This window comes from Megalobrama amblycephala, linkage group LG11 (assembly GCF_018812025.1).
Source record: "Megalobrama amblycephala isolate DHTTF-2021 linkage group LG11, ASM1881202v1, whole genome shotgun sequence".
NCBI classification, from domain to species: Eukaryota; Metazoa; Chordata; class Actinopteri; order Cypriniformes; family Xenocyprididae; genus Megalobrama; species Megalobrama amblycephala.
This window is the reverse complement of record NC_063054.1, coordinates 2,345,538-2,366,382: the sequence shown is the minus strand read 5'-3', so window position 1 is coordinate 2,366,382 and position 20,845 is coordinate 2,345,538. Positions and strand designations below refer to the sequence as shown.

The window sequence follows — 20,845 nt, the reverse complement described above, 5'->3', positions numbered from 1 at the left end:
TGATAAATATGTGGTTTCCCATGGTTAACACAATATGTACTTAATCATCAAACTAATTATAAATCATAAACTCATGTCAAGGATAAACATAAAAAATATATATTTTTGAATTTTTAGTAGGCTCTAATCCCGTCCAAGCGTCTCGTTTAGCGTCATCACTCGACCATTATGAGATTAATTAATTAAAGAACAGTTCTGACATTTTCGACCACGTTTCTGTAAAATTAAGTATTGGCTACTCATTTCAAGGTAATATCATCTCTAATTTGGACAAATATGCTAAAAGGGGAATCTAAGGCTTCATGTCGGGGGGGAAATAATTTCACGACTGCAATATTGTGATAGACCTAATTGAGTCGAGGAGTCGATTCCATCAACTCCTACGGCAGGAGTCGGAGTCGACTCTGAAACAGCTGATCGAACACCTCATTCGCGGGAATGACTGCAGGAAAATGGCGGAGGGGGATCTGAACGTGGACAGCATCATCTCCAGACTGCTGGAAGGTAAAGCAGCTCCAGGAGCGCGCATCAGGCGGCTCTGAGCCGGCAGTGTTCGAGGCTCGTGTGTCGCTCGCGCCGCGGAGGAACTCTGGTTTCAGTCAGGCGTGTTATTCTCTGTCAGTCGACCGACAGCTGCCTGTGTTTATATGCTCTTCTGTCTCCGTCACTTTGAGTTTTTCTGCTTTTATGATTCATCAAAATGATTTTTGTTAGAGGTTTTAGATTAATGCGTGCTGATGCCTTTCTGCTTTTAGTTTGTTGATATTAATCTGAAACCATCAGTAAATAGTTGTATGAAAATTAATTTTCCAGTTGTTTTATTTAATGTTGTGTTTATCATTTATATTTGCAGTATACATATTCTACACGCATGACATGAAATTCTGTGATGTTTTTCATCGTTTTGTGCTCACATATCAATCAGTTAATATTCTTATCCACGTGACTGATGTTGAGCATCATGTGTGTTGTCATTGGCTGTGCAACATTTTCTCTTTCTGTGTGGACACACACATTACTTGTTGCTGGAAACTTGTTGCATCATTTCTGGTTAAAGTGTGCATGAAAGGGAAGTTGCACTAGACTTTCTTCCCTATTGTGCCCAGGGTTTTCATGGGGGTCCCGGTCCCCTGGTAAATATCGGGTTCAGGGGGTTAAAATCCGCTTTTTGACGGGGTTCTTCTAGTAAAATTTGCATTCCAGGGGCTAAATATCATGTTATTTTGGCTCGCTTCAACCTGCAGACATGAAAAACAACCCGCGGCAACAGTGTTAAAGGATTAGTTAACTTTCAAATAAAATTTTCCTGATATTTTACTCACCTCCATGTCATCCAAGATGCTCATGTCTTTCTTTCTTCATTCGAAAAGAAATGAAGGTTTTTGATGAAAACATTCCAGGATTATTCTCCTTATAATGGACTTCAATGGCGTCCAAACGGTTGAAGGTCAAAATTACACGCCTTCCCTATTCTACTTGCATAAAAAACGAAACTGGTGCCGTGTTCATTCTGTAAGTAGAATAGGGAGCTCTTTTAAAGCTCTTTGAAGCTGCACTGAAACTGTAATTTTGACCTTCAACCGTTTGATTGCCATTGAAGTCCACTATAAGGAGAAAAATCCTGGAATGTTTTCCTCAAAAACCTTAATTTCTTTTCCACTGAAGAAAGAAAGACATGAACATCTTGGATGACATGGGGCTGAGTAAATTATCAGGAAAAATTTATTTGAAACTCTACTAATCCTTTAAAGTACCCCAAGTCTGCGGGAAAACCGGCATCACTGATTGTACCGTATATCCAAGTGAAACGGCTCCCGGAACAAGAAACAAATGTAGGGTGTGGCTGGATTTTGTCCATTTAATGGTTGTGGTTTGCTATTGGTGGATCTCATGTGAGTGACAGGTTGCCCCGCCCTCGTGACAGTAAACACGCCATCAGGCCACGCCTCCTACATTATTAGGATATGCCAGTATCCTTATAATTCAAATTGCTAAACATACTGAGCTATTTTCTATTAAAAATGTAAAAATGCAGAAAGTTGATCTGTGATCGGTAGCTTTGTATCCTCATAATAAACGTGTGTGTGTGTGTGTGTGCAGTGCGAGGATGTCGTCCTGGGAAGGTGGTGCAGATGACGGAGGCGGAGGTGCGAGGGCTGTGCATCAAATCCCGTGAGATCTTCCTCAGTCAGCCCATCCTGCTGGAGCTGGAGGCGCCGCTCAAGATCTGCGGTCAGTCTGCTGCATGCGGAAACATGTCAAACGTCTTAAAGTTACATGTGAAATAACAGGATGGAGTCGCAGCGGTCTTATCACAGCACAGGACACACATGCGATGAGTCTCACTAAACCGGTCATGATCACTGTTACACTTCAAGAAATGAGTGATTAGGACAAACCAAATGCTGCTGACAGAAAATGAAGCCTATTTTTAGTGACAGAGATTTCTTCAGTTCTCATTGCTTTAATCTGACAGTCTCACTCGGTGTTGTTACATAATAAAGATATTTATTACAGTAAAAACAGTTTATTCAGCAATAAGAATTACAAAAGAGTTAAACATCTGGATGCTAATATCAGTGCAAGACATTAGCTCCTAAAATATTTAAAAACATTTTTGCACACTTAAGCAACATGTAAAATATGAATGTTGTTGCATTAGATATAGAATATCAAACAAATGCTTTTCTCTTAGCTGTAGAGAATCACATTATCTAGCAGCATCATCCACTAACCAGTGTTATTTTAGTATCATTAAAGGGATAGTTCACCCAAAAATGAAAATTTGATGTTTATCTGCTTACCCCCAGGGCATCCGAGATATAGGTGACTTTGTTTCTTCAGTTGAACACAAATGATGATTTTTAACTCCAACCATTGCCGTCTGTCAGTCGTATAATGCGTGTCAACGGGAACTCCATCTATAAGAGTAAAAAAAAACATGCACAGACAAATCCAAATTAAACCCTGCGGTTCGTGACGACACATTGATGTCCTAAGACACGAAACGATCGGTTTGTGTGAGAAACCGAACAGTATTTATATCATTTTTTACCTCTAATACACCACTATGTCCAATGTTCAGGTTAGTAGAATAAGTTGACATGAAGTTGCAAAGTTACTTATAGTCCATAGAATGTCTGTTGGGAGCGTCAGAATAAAGTGTCAGTCATATGAATTCACTGTGTTGACAGACAGAAAGCTGCTTGGTTTGAAAGTGACTTCAGTGTGAGTCGTGCTTCATTCATCACTACATTATTGACAATGGACCTTTTTGTCAGCGAATGTTCTCTGATGCCCCTTTCCTCTGTGTTCTTCATCCTCCCGTTCCTCAGGTGACATCCACGGTCAGTACACAGACCTGCTGCGGCTCTTCGAGTACGGCGGTTTCCCTCCGGAAGCCAACTATCTGTTCCTGGGAGACTATGTGGACCGAGGGAAGCAGTCGCTGGAGACCATCTGCCTCCTGCTTGCGTACAAGATCAAATACCCCGAGAACTTCTTCCTGCTCCGCGGAAACCACGAATGTGCCTCCATCAACCGCATCTATGGGTTTTATGACGAGTGTAAGAGCCTCTCAGATCATCCACCATATACACACACACACACACACACACAGCCTGTGCCATGAGAGAAATTCAGATGATTTTGATGTATTTCAGGGGGGGAAAATGCTTTTTCTCCATGTCCATCTGTCTTTAGTGTGTAATGTTGCTGTTTGGGCATGAAAAAGCTTTTCAATGACCCTCCAGCAGGAGTTCTTCTCTACATCAGTGTCAGTGTTTCTGAACTCCCTGAAACACCTCCATTTTCTTCACAATATTCCTCATTTAAATAATTCATACGCAGAATAAAGGGGCGGGGCCTGGTTGAGTTGGTTAGTAGTGTGTTGAAACTGGCGGTTATGGTAAGGGGCGGGGCATTTCCCAAACATCAATCACAACACACTGCTCCAGCCGACCAATCAGAGCACATTGTGCTTTTCAGAAGGAGGGGCTTCATAGAGACAGGAACTAAACAGAGCGTTACTGACAGACTGGGAAGAGAGGAGCTGCAACAATGGAGAATATGAGGAAAATAATCAACATTCAAACAGGAAAACATGTTCTAGTAGAAAACAACAAAAACCACAAGACTTTGACAAAGTGCATAATTTGGGGGCATTTATATTAAAAATATAAAAGAAAATGTTCTTTATTAGCATTGAATGTTCTTTAGATTATTAAAATGTTCTTTTAAGAGCTGTACACTGAAAGGAACCAATAATGGTTCTTCTATGGCATCGCTGTGAAAAATCCCCTCTTGAAACCTTTATTTCAGTAAAAAGTGTCATCTGTCTTTGTGTCTTTCAGGTAAGCGCAGGTTTAATATCAAACTTTGGAAGACTTTTACCGACTGCTTCAACTGTCTGCCCATCGCCGCCATTATCGACGAGAAGATCTTTTGCTGTCATGGAGGTGTGTTTTCATGTTTTCACCTCACTATGAAGAGTGATCCTCATCGTCTTCAGATGTCTTGAGGTGTTTGTGCTCTGCTCTTCCCTCAGGCCTCTCTCCAGACCTGCAGTCCATGGAGCAGATCCGGCGCATCATGAGGCCGACTGACGTGCCCGACACAGGTGCTGTTTGTCAGCAGACAGTCACATGAAGTGTGTGTGTGATGCATGGCTCATGTCTGTGTGTTTCAGGCCTGCTGTGTGACCTGCTGTGGTCAGACCCGGATAAAGACGTCCAGGGCTGGGGTGAGAACGACAGGGGCGTGTCCTTCACGTTTGGAGCCGACGTGGTCAGCAAGTTCCTCAACCGTCATGACCTGGACCTCATCTGCAGAGCTCACCAGGTGACCAAAGATTCTGCTTTTAATGGCGATACTATGTTTTTACTGGAGGTCAACCAAAATCTAGATTACTAATGGTCGATTGATCGCTGATCGGCAGTATTTTCCACCTTCCAGACCTCTAGTTTTTACAGTATCTGTTCTTTTGCATGCTTTGCCCTGTCAGGTGGTTGAAGACGGATATGAGTTCTTTGCTAAGCGGCAGCTAGTGACGCTGTTCTCGGCACCCAACTACTGCGGCGAGTTTGATAACGCTGGCGGCATGATGAGTGTGGATGAGTCCCTCATGTGCTCTTTCCAGGTGACACACAGACCCTTCATGACAGTCAGGCCTCAGTGCTCACATATCATTCACTGTAATACTTCATAACACCTCACTTTCTCTCCACGAACTACCTTTGCGACTATATTCCATATTAACCAAGTGACCACCGTATGTAACGTCATTGGATTGACTCACATCAGCACAGAATCGTGATGACTGTCGATCTAGAATGGCATAAAGGTCACATATTCAGCAGTGATGAGGGAGTATTGTAAGTTCATTTTCCCTCGACAAAACCCCAGTAGGATTTTTCCATTGGCTTTTGGATTAATGCAGAAAATAATCTCTGTGACAAACAAAAGCTTATGATCCTTACATGTTTGGTTCATCATGATAATCTTCGCAAATGAAATTTTGAAGCCTGTATTCAATCGTCAGAAGTAAAACGCTGAATATTTGCTATAAACAAACGACACTACGGTCACATGACTTTAATGTCACCATCATTAAGCTTCAACAACTCTTTCAGTCTTTATTTAAAGGGATAGTTCACCCAAAAATGAACATTATCTCATGATTTACTCACCCTCAATCCATCCTAGGTGTATATGACTATCTTCTTTCAGACAAACACAATCGGAGATATATTTAAAAATATCCTGGCTCTATCAAGCTTTGATATGGTAGTGAAGTATACCCCCCAAACCCCCATCCATCCATCATAAATATTATCCATACAGCTCCAGGGGGTTAATAAAGACCTTCTGAAGTGAAGCGATGGGTTTTTGTAAGAAAAATATCCATATTTAAAACTTTATTAACTATAATAACTTGCTTCTGGTTCACTGCCATTATAAAGCTTAAAAAAGAGCAAGAATATTGTTTAATATAACTCTGATTGTGTTCGTCTGAATCATATATATATAGTCATGTACACCTAGGATGGCTTGAGGCTGTGTAAATCATGGGATAATTTTAATTTTTGGGTGAACTATCCCTTTAAGAACATTTTCCCTTAAAGCTCAAGTTAGAAGAGTTTGTAAGAGTGTGTTTATAAACACAAGCTGTGAAAGCGATGTACTGATGTTACTGATGTCATTTATGTTGTAGAATAAAACGTGAAAATATATTGAGCTTGTGTTCACCACAGACCTTATTTCAGGCATTTAACCAAAAATGAATAAAAAAAAACACGTTGTTTTCAGGACGATTGAACTAAAAGTGCTCAAATGCAACTGGTTTCTGGGTTTTGGCCTACAGAAACACGTCATCCCTGCAACGCTCTATTCAGATATGAGATATAAGGTCATCAGACCTGTATCTCATGTAGGATCACATACTGAAATGGCCCAAATCAGAATTGAGATAGTCGGCTTCTACGTTGAAGACACGCCCTCACTGTCTGTGTGTCTGTGCGTGTGTGTGTGTGTGATGCAGATCCTGAAGCCCTCTGAGAAGAAGGCGAAGTACCAGTATGGAGGGGTGAGTTCAGGGCGGCCCGTCACCCCGCCGCGCACAGCTCCGGCCCCTAAGAAGAGGTGAGGCGTGGGACGTCCTCCCAGAAGCCCCTGCACACGTCCAGCTGTTCTCTCTCTCACACACACATTGTCGCCGCTCGTCGCTCTTGATTTGCTTGTTTTGTAGGCGTTTCTGTTAATTATTGATATTATCTGGCTGTGTGTTTTCCAGTACTTTCATATATTGCACAATCTGGACTGTGCTTCAGAGACAAATATGACGTGTGTGTGTGTCTGGAGATTGTGAGGGGTGTGAATGTTACCTGTTTCCTGTACATATCCTTTCATCGGAGGCACACTGGGACATTCCCACCTGAAGTCACTTTTATTCTTGAACAACAGTGTTGTGTCGCCCATCAGGCAGATCTCATCAGACTTTCTGCTAATAATTAAAATGAATATAACCGCAGCGAAATAATTTACACACTTTACACTTGTGTGAATGTGATTCATCAGATCGAGTGTCTGTATCTGCAGGATCTTCACTTACATCACATTTCTTCATGATGTTTGAAGAGTCAGCTGGTGTTTTGGTGTTTTTAGTGGATGTATGAAGTCAGTTCTGCTCAAGTTCACTCAGATGTAGAGAATCACAATAACACAATAACAACAACATCATCCACTAACTAACCACAAACACACTCACAACACTGTCCACATCTATTGATTTAGCAGTTCAAACACAACACACATTGTACAGTGTGTCTTTATTTCCTGTCAGTGACACTGGCTTTAATATTTTGTATCTAATGTAACAACGTTCATGAATTTTTGGTTCACTTTTGGCACAAAAGCTCAGTAGTGTACATTAAACACTACAGACTGATTCAGTTGAAATTGTTGGCATGATAAACCGTGTATTTGATCTGTTTTGCTGTGTAATCCTGTGTGTGTTCAGAGTGTGTGAGGGTCAAACTGGACTCTGTGACAGCAGTAATATCTGTTATTCTATAGGAGTGTTTCCTGCAGTCTGCCTTCGGTTTGGGTTTAAGAGTCATTGTCTGATGTGCTCTCAGTTATAAACGCCCTTTCTGCAAACTGATACTAACCGTTTGCGATCCACATTAACTTGACATGCTTCTGAAAGTATTTTGTGTTAAAGCTTCTTTAAGGCTTTTATTAGACTTTATAGTGAAGTAATATTTACCTACAATTTCATGCAAACTCAAAGACAGCAAATATTTTTGACATTTTCAAAATGAGTTTTGAGATTTGTTTCAAATTCTTTTAACTCTTTCCCCGCCAGCGTGTTTTAAAAAAGTTGCCAGCTAGCACCAGCGTTTTTGATCATTTTCACAACACCCCAGAATATTTTGTCGCATGAACATGTAGTATATCAAAAGAAAGAACAGAGCATCTGCTTTTAAATAAAACGTTTTATTCTAGCATCATGGATTCTTTTTTATCAACAATGTAGTTGTTTAATAAAAAGCAACATATTGAACAAAAAGCTGAGAAAATGACTTTTTTTCAGTGTGCATAAGCGATGCTTTTATCTCGTTTCTGCTTCTTCACCTGTGTTTTGATCCAGAGATTCAGAACTCTTTCAGAAAATGCGTAATAGCACCCCCTACTGTATAACAGTGAACACACGGAAAGCTGGAAAATTCCGTCAATGGCGGGGAAAGAGTTAATTGTAATAAATGGTATTGTGCTGTTGATTCTGTGAAGAGGACTGGAGAGCCGTCCGTCTCACTGGTACTTGCTTAGATTTTAATTTGAGCAAATTAGATGGAAACGGTCTTAAGAAATGACCTGTGAATATTTTATTGCATCTTTTAACAATTATTTCAGTGACAAATTTGCCACAGCAAGTGGCAGGGAAGCCAAAAATTTTGTGGTGACATTCCTGGTATCTCAAAACAAAACTTAAAAAAAATAAAACCATGAAGTGTTTTGACATTTGAGTGTTTTTTTTTTTTTTTCTTGGGATCTGCACAATGCACTTATTAGTCTTAGTTTTTACAGGAATAGTATTATTTTCAATCCTGTAAACTAAGGTGGATGTGATTGCTAGAACAGCAAGAAACTAGAACTAGAAATTGGAGTTAATATGTGCCACCATTCATCAAGAAGGAAACACTGGTGCCATCAGATACACAATACAACAACTTTATTCATTAAGATTTGATCACACAGAGGGGCTGTTAACCCCGGGTTATTATCGTTCTAAACCCCGCTCCACACGTACCAGATGTGGGCCGGATCTGGGCCGACATCATGTTGCTGTCTGTAGGAGTATATGGGTAGTTTTAAGAAGCGGTGCGGTTAATGGGGAGGTTTTGACGAGTTACTGAGTTAGATTCTGTTATCCAGTGTATAGCCTTTGAAATTATAGGGAATTAACAATCCATTTGAACTCAATCTCTGCCTCATGCCTCATCTCTAGAAATAATCACAATGCTACAGCATTACTCAAGAAAACGTTCATCTGAAACAATCAATACTGCAAGCAATACAAGGTTTTTATATACAGAAATTCCCTTACTCTGAGTCCTAATGTGACTCCTAAGCTAATGTGAGATGCCATTAAAGTAGACCTATGATGCTCCTTTCACAAGCTGTAATATAAGTCTCTGGCGTCCCCAGAATGTGTCTGTGAAGTTTCAGCTCAAAATACCCCAAAGATCATTTATTATAGCTTGTCAAATTTGCCCCTATTTGGGTGTGAGCAAAAACACACTGTTTTTGTGTGTGTCCCTTTAAATGCAAATGAGCTGCTGCTCCCCGCCCCCTTTCCAGAAGAGGGCGGAACTTTAACAGATCAACAACAACAAAGCTGGAGAATCTCACGCAGCCAAAATGAGGATTGTCAGTAACGGTGTTCAGCCTTACATTGTTCAAACCGGAGTCGACACTGATGGAGAGACTCAGGAAGAAGTTACAACTTTTAGAATGAAACTGGACGTTTCTGAATGGTTAGTGGATAAATTGATGTAGTTGCTGTGGAGTTGATTCAACTCATCCACTAGCATGTGCCGTCATGTTCATCTTTTGTGTTGAATTGACCCTCGTTTGTGAAGCAGTCCGGCGTAAAAATGACAGCATGACAACAACACTCTACTACAACAACTTCTCTAAAGCAGCCCAACGTGGCCCCGCCCCCTTTGTTGCGTGTTCTCGGGGGCGGGGTTTATGTAAATTTTAGGGTTAGTGATGGAAGAAGCTCATTGTAGTCCCTACCAGCCGTTTGTTGTAGTCCTTAAAAAGCGATTTCTGTAAAAGAAAATGTCTCCCTTTGCATTGAACTTTGAGTGTCGTAACTTTGCAAACGTTGTTTATGATCAAACAGCAACATTACACACTAACTAAAGATAAAAAAGTGAAATCATAAACAACCACCTCTTTAATAAAAGAAAAAAAAATCTGAAAAGTATCTGAAAAGTAATTTTCTGAAAACCTTTAATAACAATACAAACATTTAATTAATAAAATTAATAAATGTTTTCTTTATTGTCATATTTATTTATACCGAGTTGCTGTACATACAACAAAATATAACAAGCTATAATCATGCAAGTTATCAGATCAAGGTGACTAAAATGAAACTGTAGAATCATAACATATATATTCAACCATCTGCATTGAGATTATACACAGAGAAATGTTTTCATAAGACTAAAAGTTTATTAAACTATTTTTGGTAGCACTTTATTTTACAGTCCTGTTCAGTCATGTAGATACTTGAACTCGGTGTAGTCATTACAATAACACTGTAAGTGCACATACTATAAAATAAAGTGCAACCATATTTCCTTTGGTACTTATTCGGTAAATGTATTTTTTTAAATATTACAATCACAAATAGATGGACACTAAGTTTTCAAGAACTGAAGTCAGTATATTTGGTGTTTAGCTGAGGCCTGGAGAAACTTTACAAGTTATTTTACATGTAGTATTACCCTGAGTAAATCACTGCAGCTCTCATCAAAACCAGTCCATATTTATACTGCAAAATATGAGGTTACATGAAGCAGAGCCTTTTCTGGTTTGGTGTGCAACAATGATTTACATGAACAGTATAAATAAAAAAATATATATACAAAAAAGACCATGTACAAAAAGTAAAAAAGAGATAATTTTGCCCAAAAACATGGAAATGTTTTCAAACCAAAGAGAATTGAATAAACCACTGAAGTTAACATACGCCTATCACTACTGAGTGTCAGAAAAGATCAAGCTTTGCCCTGTGAAATATTAATTTTGTTTTCTACTGAAACGAATGAAATCCATTGTTTGGAACCTGTTCATCTGTCCAATAATAATATTGTCAAGGCACTAATAAAGGTTGTTGCAATTCATTTGTGAAACACAAGTAATAATACTCATAAAAATACAAAAGAAACATGGGATACGTGAAAAGTTACACAAGCATTTGGTGAAGCTGAGTTTATGATCCTCAGAGAAACATTTGAAGACTAATGTCAACTGAGGTAGATCACATGACCAGATTAATACTCCTATGGATCAATGGACTGATCATCTGATCATCTGACGACTGTCCTGAGGAAACACGCTGCCATATGTGTCACGTCTGTGACTAGGAATCAGAGGACATTCATACTAAAAAGCGATAAAATAAAATGATTCTGCATACGTGCTTCATTTTTCAGGCAAGGCCTCGATGGCAGTGGAAAACTCTGAGATCAAAATGGCAAAAATTGGCTCAATCTAACCAATGAACACTACAGATTCTATAGCACTGATAAAAAAAAAAAAATAAAAACATTTCAACTTCACTGCATAGAAAACAATCCCAGTTCATTTCAATACTAATATGCCGATATCTGCACATGTAAATGATCAAACACAGATGCCATAAAACACTCTTCGCTCGAGGAGAACACTGGGACGCTTCGACACCTTCATCAGACCAAAACAAGGCACTTTAACAGACTCACTTTGCTTGTATGATCATTTCTATCCGCACTTCACATCAAAGTTTCCTCAATGTTATTGGAAATATATCTTAGATAATTGCATATTACTCATGGCATCTCTTATAAAGCGCTCATCTGCAAAAACATCCTTCAAATCATTCCAGAACAGGAAGAAATGAATACATATGGCTGACTTTCCCATTTAAAACAATATCATTAATATTATAGTCTGATGCTAGATTATAAGAATAAAGGAAACATACAATAAGATCCTATGAATCTCCTCTCAGGATGAAGGTTTCAGGGCTTCCCTTCTTCATGAATGATTGTTCATGTTACACCATTTCCCTTTTAAACCCTAAAAGTTCAGTACAAAAATATTATAGGAAACTTTCTGAAAGATGCATAGCTCAAGAATCACATTCACGTAGAAGCCCTGTTTGATGGCAGTTCCTGCAGGGATATAAAATCACATAAACCCTCTGAACACACACGTCTGTCAGTCTCTGCGCTGTGAATGTCTGACCCGCAGGTTCCTCAGATGACAGATTCAGGGTCTTCGGTCTTGGCGTCCTTGTCGTCCTGTGCGCCGATCTTGTGCTCCAGCATCTTCTCTGTGGTTTCGGCCGCGGCTTCGGCCTCTTTCCTCTTCCTCCGGGCCTCCACCCACGGGATCACACACAGCACGGCCCCGCCGATGAGCGGAGGAATGCCAGCCAGGTAAAACGCCACGTTATAGTCGCCCAGACGGTCTCTCAGGAACCCTGGGTACAGAATCACAGACAGACGACAAGGTCAGCTCGATCAACTTTTGAACACATGAGTGTCTGAGTGAAACCAGGAGTTCAGCTTTTGAAAAGGCGCTTCGAGACATCTGTGTTCTGTTGCACGTTTTAAAATCAGTGAAATTAAGGCTAAAAATTGGCAGTTGTGGTTGCCACTACTGATAGGGGCTTTCGAAACAAGCTTCGTCATGTGATTTCAGTCAACGAGGCTTCATTACGTCTGTTTCGAAACTTCAATGGTTCGCCAATCTCTGTGGCTATATGTCAGATTTATTGCATGACTCGGGCAGAAAAAAAGCTGGTGCTATCAAACATTGTTTACTTAATCATCTGAGTCAGTGTAATGGTGAAGGGATCGATCAAATAGGCTAATTGATGGAAAGTTTGCGAAGAAATGTCATGCTCCCTTGTAAAAGTACTTTTTAGTATTTATAAAATACAAAAATACAGTAGTTTATTTTGATACATGGTGTGGCTGCTGTATTTTGTAGTTTATTTTGATACACTTAAAATTAAGGTATTTGGTATTTTATTTTAAAATACATTTTGATGTATTTTTGCCCAACCCTGCTTGCTGTGCATCGACACAAAACCATCAGTGGTTGACTTTTTAATGTTGTATTCATATTTTAATGCAGTCATCACATTTACCTAATTTGCCAATAAAGCAGTTTTATTGATTGCAATAAAGACAAAGCTATTGGGACCGTTTAAAAAATGCTGTGTCTGAAATTAGACACGCAAAAGCATTTTTCCCCCAGCACTTCAAATGTTATTTTTAATGTGACAATCACAAACATTATTTGTTCATCCTTCTGAGATTGTCCCCATTTGTAAAACCGAATGTTTAAAAATGTAGAAAATTCAAAATTTGATAGAAAACACTTATTAAAAAATAAAAAAGACAATAATTACCACGTTAACCAGCAGGTGGCAGCAATGTAGCATTTATTTGCGCATATATCAGCCATTTCCTCGTTTTTAACTTCGTTTTTGACTAAATATTAAACATTATAAAATAACTAGGTTTATTGAAGTATGAAATACTCAAAAAAATCTCATGAAAAACAATAACTTTTCTTGTGAATGAATTACAGAAAGCGAGCGCCGATCTCTCTTTATAATCACAGCAGCTGTCAGTCAGTGCAGTGCAAGATCAATGATTTCAGCACACTTGTAAAAACACATTTTATTCAATGAATCTAACTAAAGTGCACAATAAATATTTAATTTTTGAAGCTTTTTTTCACATAAAAGTGTGAAAACTGATGGTCGAATTAAATTTAGTTGAGAGAAACACTGAGGTATGTCTTTATTTATTTTTTATGCTGTCTTACGTTTGAATAACTAAATTAATGCTATGCCTGACTATTTAAGTGACTATATTCTGATTATAAACTAAGTATTGCACTACTGATGCTCAACACAGCAGCAAATGACATCTCACCGGAAGTTTTCAAGCTGGCTTATATTAATGCGGAAGTTCCACCCCTGCTGGTCAAAACAGTGTAAATGCAATGAAAGCTCACCCAAAACATGCATAAAAACTCCTTTTTCAAACCAACTGCAAATGATTTATTTAAAATGTAATCTATTAAATCATCTAAAAACATTAAGCCCAGAGACTTTTAACTACAACTCTTACTTTTTATTATACAAGTGTGTCATTAAATGTGAACAAATGTATAAAACTGATCTGAGATCAGGTAAAAATCATGCACAGACACTGGTTCATGTGTTCACAGAGATCATCGCCTCTTAGTGGTGAACCACTGACATTTCGAAACAGTTTGAAACAGTTATGACATATAGAAGCCTCTAACTGAAATCACGTGACTTTGGCAGTTTGGTAGAAACACTGATTCAAAACAAAAGATCTGTAAAGGATTCGAAGCTTCAAGCATCCATCACCATATATATATATATATATATATATATATATATATATATATATATGATTTTTAACTGATCTCAGATCAGTTTTATACATTTGTAGATAATGACACACTTGTATAATAAAAAGGAAGAGTTGTAGTTAAATGTCTAAGTCCAAAACATACACAGAATTATTATTATTATTATTATATTATTTATTTATTTATTTTTTTTTATGTGTGTGTGTGTGTGTGCATGTGTGTTTAAACCTTGCGCATCCTCAGGGAAAGTGATAAAAAACAAAATTGAAAACGTGTCAAAAATGTCCTTGAATTTATGTTAACTGCATAAATTGAAGTGTGTATTTTTATTGGAATTTTAATTTCATCCTCGTTTCCTTTAATAAATCAATTTCACACTAGTAACACAAAATAGTTAGACTCAGGACAAAAATGTCCTCTTTGAAACACATTAAAACTGCAATTTTTAATCAAGGGCCTTTTAACTACATGATGCAGTCTTTGATAACAGGCTTTCATTCTGTTGGTAAGGCTTCAAAATTAAAAAAGCTTTAATATTTTTTACCAGATGGCGCCATTTTCTCAGGTTTGACCTATAAAGCAAATACTCACTTTTTTCCTGTTTTGTGCTTCTGCATTTTATTGAGCACATTGAATAAATTATGCAGCTATAATTGTGTTGGCGTGGATGTCAGAGTGTGGTTTGTATGTGTGTAATAAATGTTTTATTTCAACATGTTTTATAAAATATATATTTTATATAAAAATTGCTCATAAATCATAAACTTAAACCTCTATAACTTTTTTGTTTCACTTTTTTAACTCTTTTCACTTCAACAATTATCTGCCATGAATCTTCTTTAAAATAAGACCAAACTTAAGTCTGCTCTCCCAAGCTTTTTGACACACAGATTTTTGCCCTCCAATGACCTCAAGTAACTTTTCAAAGTTAAGAAACTCACTTAATTAACGTGTTTAACTGGCATTTTATTTGTAAAGTTATTGTACCACTAGTCTCTATTAATGCATAAATGTAAATATGTTTTGTGTCACATGAGCTGACACAGTGATGCAGTACCTACTCCAGCCAACAGGTGGCAGATGGTGATCACACTTCAGTTTAGTCAAGTCACCTGTATTTCTCTAGATCTGGGGTGCCCAATCCTGCTGCTGAAGATCTAACTTCCTGCAGAGTTCAGCTCTGATCAAACACCTGAACCAGCTGATGAAGATCTCGTGATAATCACAGACAGGTGTGTTGAGGTGCGTTCACGTCATGTTGTAAACAGGATTGGGTGCCCCTGATCTAGATCGATTCACAGCAGCTTCAGAGTTCAGGGCAGGACGTTCCACGCACACATTACCTGCAATGGGCGGCCCGACAGTCATGGGGATGGACATCATGCCCAGGAGGAAGCCGATGGCCTGCGACACGTTTTGGGAGCCGACCAACTCAAAAGCGATGGGAGCCATGATGCAGATGAAGCAGCCGTCGAACAGGCCCATGAGCAGACACACGGCGATCAGCCCGCCGAACACATGACACAGAGGAATCATCATGGACATCACGCCGATCACCATGAACGAAGACACCTGGAGGAACACAGCAGCGGTCAGAGCCGAGCAGGACGTGCTGTATTTGAGCCGCCATGAGAGGGAAGGACAACTTAAAAACTGATAGTTAATGCACTAACCAGGGTTAACTAATGAAACCTAATGATAAAGTGTTATATAACTGTCAGTAGCTCACTTTTGATAACAGTGTCCGTGTGAGAAAAGTACGATGGTTCGTTCATACTATGTCAGAAATATGAAAAAAGTTGAGCAAATGCATTGATGCTTGTATTTTCATATTTGAAAGCATGTTTACTGCAGTGGTTGCATGTTTATGCAATAACAAACCCCAGCTGTGGAGTCTGATTCAGAAAGAAAATGACTCTTCTGAGCCGTTTCTACTGAATGAATCATTTCAAAAGATCTCAGCAGATACGGGTTTGAATCAGTCTGATGAATGAGCTACTGAGTGAATCATTATCTGACTGACTTACTGAACCGTCAGCGCATCGAGCGAGTGTTTGTGCAAATGGGAAGGTCCGGACAGTGAGAGTTGTGCTGAATCAGTCTCTCACCTGCAGGAAGATTTTGTTGACTCCGGGCACATAGTCCGCCACTCTGCCGAAGATGAGACGACCCACTCCAGACGTGATGCCGATACACATGAGCAGAACCTCTTTGTTAGCCTCCACTCCAAAGCGCTCCTCTACATGCTTCATCTGATAGTGAACACACACACACACACACACACACACACACATCTGCATTAAAATTACAGAATAAAGCTTAATCGTTAAATCAAATATTCATTTGGCCATTAAGTTTCCTACAGACAGTGAGTAACAGCGCAGACATGACTGATGTTACTGTGAGACTGTAACACATCTGTAACGCAGTATGTGGCGTGCTGTCCGAGGGGAGGCTCCAAGTTCGGAATGTGGCTCGAACCCAGAGTACTCCCCCGTATCCCTGTCTGTGATAGGAACCAGCTGAGAGCGAGTCGGGGCGGTGGAGGGACGCAGAAAACTGTCAACGAACATTCATGTCACTATTAGTGAATTCATCTGAGTCACTGTCTGACTGCACATCATCACACTCTACAGTCTGATATTTGATCTGATCTTTATTTCTGGACCTGTGATGAATGATTGAACAGATGAAGTTTGATTTTGCAGGATTTCAGAAGCATCTCTGCTTGAAGAATTACACTTGTATCGTTTGTAAGTGTAAAAAATGTTGTAAAACGTTGGTGCATTTTGAAATAACATTCCTGGAGAAGTTGTATTTCTCAAGCAGACTTACAGCAATAACTGTGTGTGTGTGTGTGTGTGTGTGTGTGTGTGTGTGTGTGTGTGTGTGTGTGTGTGTGTGTGTACCTGGTATTCCCTAAAACAGCTTATAAATCATACTAAATTAAGTGTTTTGAAAAAGAAAGTAAGGTAGGGTTAGTGTAGGGGGACAAAATATGCAGTTTGTATATTATACAGTATATTATAAAGTACATTATACAGTAGTAAAAATCATTACGTCTGTGGAATGTACCATAAAACATGGAAACTCAATATGTGTGTGTGTGTTTGTGTGTGTGTGTGTGTGTGTGTGTGTGTGTGTGTGTGTGTGTGTGTGTGTGTGTGTGTGTGTGTGTGTGTGTGTGTGTGTGTGTGTGTGTGATGACATACAGGAATTCACTTGGAATGAACAGGCAGGAAAAGGGGCCTGTTTAAGGGACTGTTCTGTTACAGCACAAACAGACACCTGAACCCGCTTCCTGCGCAGCTCAATGTGTGTGTGTGTGTGTGTGTGTGTGTGTATGTGTGTGTGTGCTTGTTTTTGTGATTTATGAGGACACAAATTTGTATAATGACATGGGTATTACACTGGTATTACAATGTAAATATAAAATATGAGGACATTTCATCATATTTCCTCATATTTAAAATAGCTTAAAAATACTAAATTTGGTAGCACTTTATTTTACAGTCCTGTTCCCAATGTACTTACTATGTACTTATGATAGTAATTGTAATAACTGGGTAATAACTAGGTACTAACCCTGAACTTACCCCTAAACCCATGTACTTACCTTAAGTTACCTGTAAGTACATGTAAGTGCACATACTGTAAAATAAAGTGCAACCTTAAATTTTATTAAAAATGTAAAAATGCAGACATTGCATATTATAATAGTTTTCTGTTTAGGGGCAGGGGTAGTGTATGGGGGAGAGAATGTACAGTTTGTACAGTATAAAAACCATTACGCCTATGGAGAGTCCTCACTAAGATAGCAAAACAAACTTGTGTGTGTGTGTGTGTGTGTGTGTGTGTGTGTGTGTGTGTGTGTGTGTAGGTGTGTGTGTGTGTGTGTGTGTGTGTGTGAGAGAGAGAAAGAGGGAGAAGGAGCGACACAACACCCAGTCATTTATCATGAATGCCCATTATTCATATTTACTGCTGCACGCCCTCTAGTCCACACACACACACACACACACACACACACACACACACACACACACACACACACACACAGTAGATCAGATCCAGAGGTGCACAATTAGTACAGAAGAGGAGGACATGAAAACACATGAGGCAGATGTGGTGTGGGGGTCCTGGGCGTTTGAGTCCTCCTCCAGAAACGAACCAATCTGAAGGCTGAGAGAGGAGCGGCCCACCCGCCAGAGCAACACACACACACACACACACACACTCATTCACTCATTTAAAAAAAACAAGAACAACAGCATAAAGCCTGGCAGTCTGAATATCATCTGCTGTGTTCGACTCTGAGTTCATTTCGCGACCAAGTCCTCCAAACAGTAGGCCTATGTTATCCCCATCACAGTATGTGCGATCTGCTGTGAGAGCGACCTGTGGGACTGACAGCGGGTCAGAGAGAGCACTGAGGGGGTCCAAAAGCTCAGAAACACTCCATTTTGTGCAAATGTCAAGCGAAAAACACTGTGTGGCTGTGAGATTCAGGTCTTGAGCATTTAAAAATAAGATGGAGTTAGTGTGTAAATCATATTGTTTACATATTATTAGATTACAATTTGGATGCTTTCATTATGAATAGGCTGAGTGGGTTAATAAAAGTGTATTAAACTGACAGGGTGTCTTTCTAAAGGAGAAAAAAAAACATCGGTGGTTCAGGAAAGCTCTGTTACGAGTCCGTCTGTCACAGACGTGAAACAAGTCCAAGGAATTTCACAGTGTGCTTGTTGAAATGTGCAGCACTGAATGATGATGATAGCTCATGTGTGACCGCAGATGAACCGCTGGGCATTATCTGCTGGATCAGGATCATAAAAGAATAAAGAACGGACTCTGACTGCTAAAAGTGCCCGTTTGCATTTCTTATATCTTCTGCACATGACTGCTTACCTCAGCAGGTTGAGAAATGCAACGTCGTGACACAGTCAGCATCTGTCAGTGCTTGAACAGATCACAAGACCAGAGGTCTCAGGATCCCTCATCTACACCCACTGTAATTGCTGATAAAAGATAAAGTGTCCCAACAAAATGTCTGTGGAGTCTGCAGGACAAGTGAAATCACCGCAGCTGATTTATTTTTGTGTGATCGCCAATGAAAGTAAGTCATGCCATTGTGGTGCCAATTACACTGATGATGAACTGGGTGGATCTGAATGAAAACTGGACAAATGACCAAGGAGGAGTTTGAAAAAGTAGGCATAAAAAAAAAAACATAATAGTATGCTTTCAACTTGGCATGAGCGAAGGAATCAGAGGAAAATCAGAACAATTTGTTTCTAACTTTCAGCTGTTGGTGGCGCTATAGTGACTCCAAACTCACTGTGGTTAATGTCCAGACTGTCCTCTATCTGTGTGCCAAATTTCACTTCCCTATAGACTGCCACAGACTCAAGGCATCTTCATTTAATTTGTTGATAAGTTGCACATGAAGAGTTTGGTATATCAAACATGTTAATTTTAGACAGACAGAGGAAGGCTGTAGGTGAGTTTGAAAAAGTATTTAAATGATGCTTTTTCAGATATGATCTTTCATGTAGTAATACAGCTGTTTGTGAATGTTAAAGGTCTGCAAAGTTTTGCAGATCAAGTTTTTGTCTCCTCAAAAGAAAGAAGTGATTCTGAACTGCCTGAAATGAGTCGCAAGTAAAAATAAAGTGTATTTCATAATCCCAGTTTTACTTCCTGCTGAACGTTTTTAAGTAATTTGCATAATGACAGCCTATGGTGTTCATTGGCTGAACAGCGTCTCTTTGCCCCGCCCTCAGTCACTGTAGTATCTGAGACTGGAAGAGTTTGGTTTGTGTTGTTCGTGTCGAGAAGATGCTGTTTTCTGCTGCCAAAGCAAATCCACTTTGATGAGATTGATACGGTAAAACTGACACCATCGTTACTGTTCGAATCACTGTGAATCAAGAGCTGAGATTCAGGTATGCTAATGAGCCTTTGGTTTCCACAGCAGACTGGGCCATCTGACCAATCAGAGCAGAGGAGCTCTCAGAAAGGCGGGGTTTAGAGAGACTGAATCCTTGATCAAACCGTTTCAGACACTGTGAGAAAAGAGCTGATGCTGCAGTGGATATTATGAGAAAATTAAAGTGTTTTGGGGCCTTGGATGCATGTAAATTTATTGTAAGAGACCTTTAAAATAGCATAAGATTTAAAATTCAATACAAAGCTCTTTTTAAGAGTATGCTAAAGTGTACTTTGTCACAAGGGAAGAGATTTGAACTCAAATCACTCACGTATGAGCGCCTCAGAGCTTGTATGCTAACCGCTTTGCCACGACTACAAGAGTCAATGTCAACAGAAAACATATAAAGAAAACACAGTGAGGTGTTGATGGAGCCCAGATCTGCAGTGACGTGTGCTGAAGCGGAGATCGCTGTGAGCACTTACTGAAGAACCTTCAAAACAACACCCGGGGCCATCGAGGCGCTGTGCCCTCTAACCCTGAGGATCATGTTTTTGTTTTGACGTGAACAGTTCAAGTGTGCTCCTCAGCCTCTGTCAGATGACAATGACACGCTGAGATGTATGTTTGTCTGCCGCTAACCCAGCGGGATCCTCCACCCTGGAAGAGGTGAACATAACTGACCATTTCCCGGCTCTCCGCAGATAAACAAGC

General features: G+C 39.5%; 2 protein-coding genes across 2 annotated transcripts in view; one reads left to right on the top strand and one right to left on the bottom strand.

Annotated features, from left to right (window-relative positions):
• Window positions 1-314: 314 nt before the first annotated feature.
• On the top strand, window positions 315-8,520 carry LOC125278904 (serine/threonine-protein phosphatase PP1-beta catalytic subunit-like). Its single transcript, XM_048208310.1, has 8 exons — window positions 315-504; window positions 2,101-2,232; window positions 3,336-3,566; window positions 4,353-4,457; window positions 4,547-4,618; window positions 4,688-4,839; window positions 5,003-5,137; window positions 6,539-8,520. The coding sequence occupies exons 1-8, from the start codon at window positions 453-455 to the stop codon at window positions 6,641-6,643; spliced, it is 984 nt and encodes a 327-aa protein (XP_048064267.1). The 5' UTR covers window positions 315-452; the 3' UTR covers window positions 6,644-8,520.
• Window positions 8,521-10,003: 1,483 nt separating this feature from the next.
• Window positions 10,004-20,845, bottom strand: part of slc16a10 (solute carrier family 16 member 10) — a 33,975-nt gene continuing 23,133 nt past the window's right edge. The window contains exons 4-6 of the mRNA XM_048208309.1: window positions 16,308-16,451; window positions 15,543-15,771; window positions 10,004-12,262 (exon numbers count right to left, since the gene is read on the bottom strand). Of these exons, the coding sequence (XP_048064266.1) occupies window positions 12,036-12,262; window positions 15,543-15,771; window positions 16,308-16,451 (600 nt within the window). The 3' untranslated portion in view covers window positions 10,004-12,035. The remainder of the gene's footprint in view (window positions 12,263-15,542; window positions 15,772-16,307; window positions 16,452-20,845) is intronic.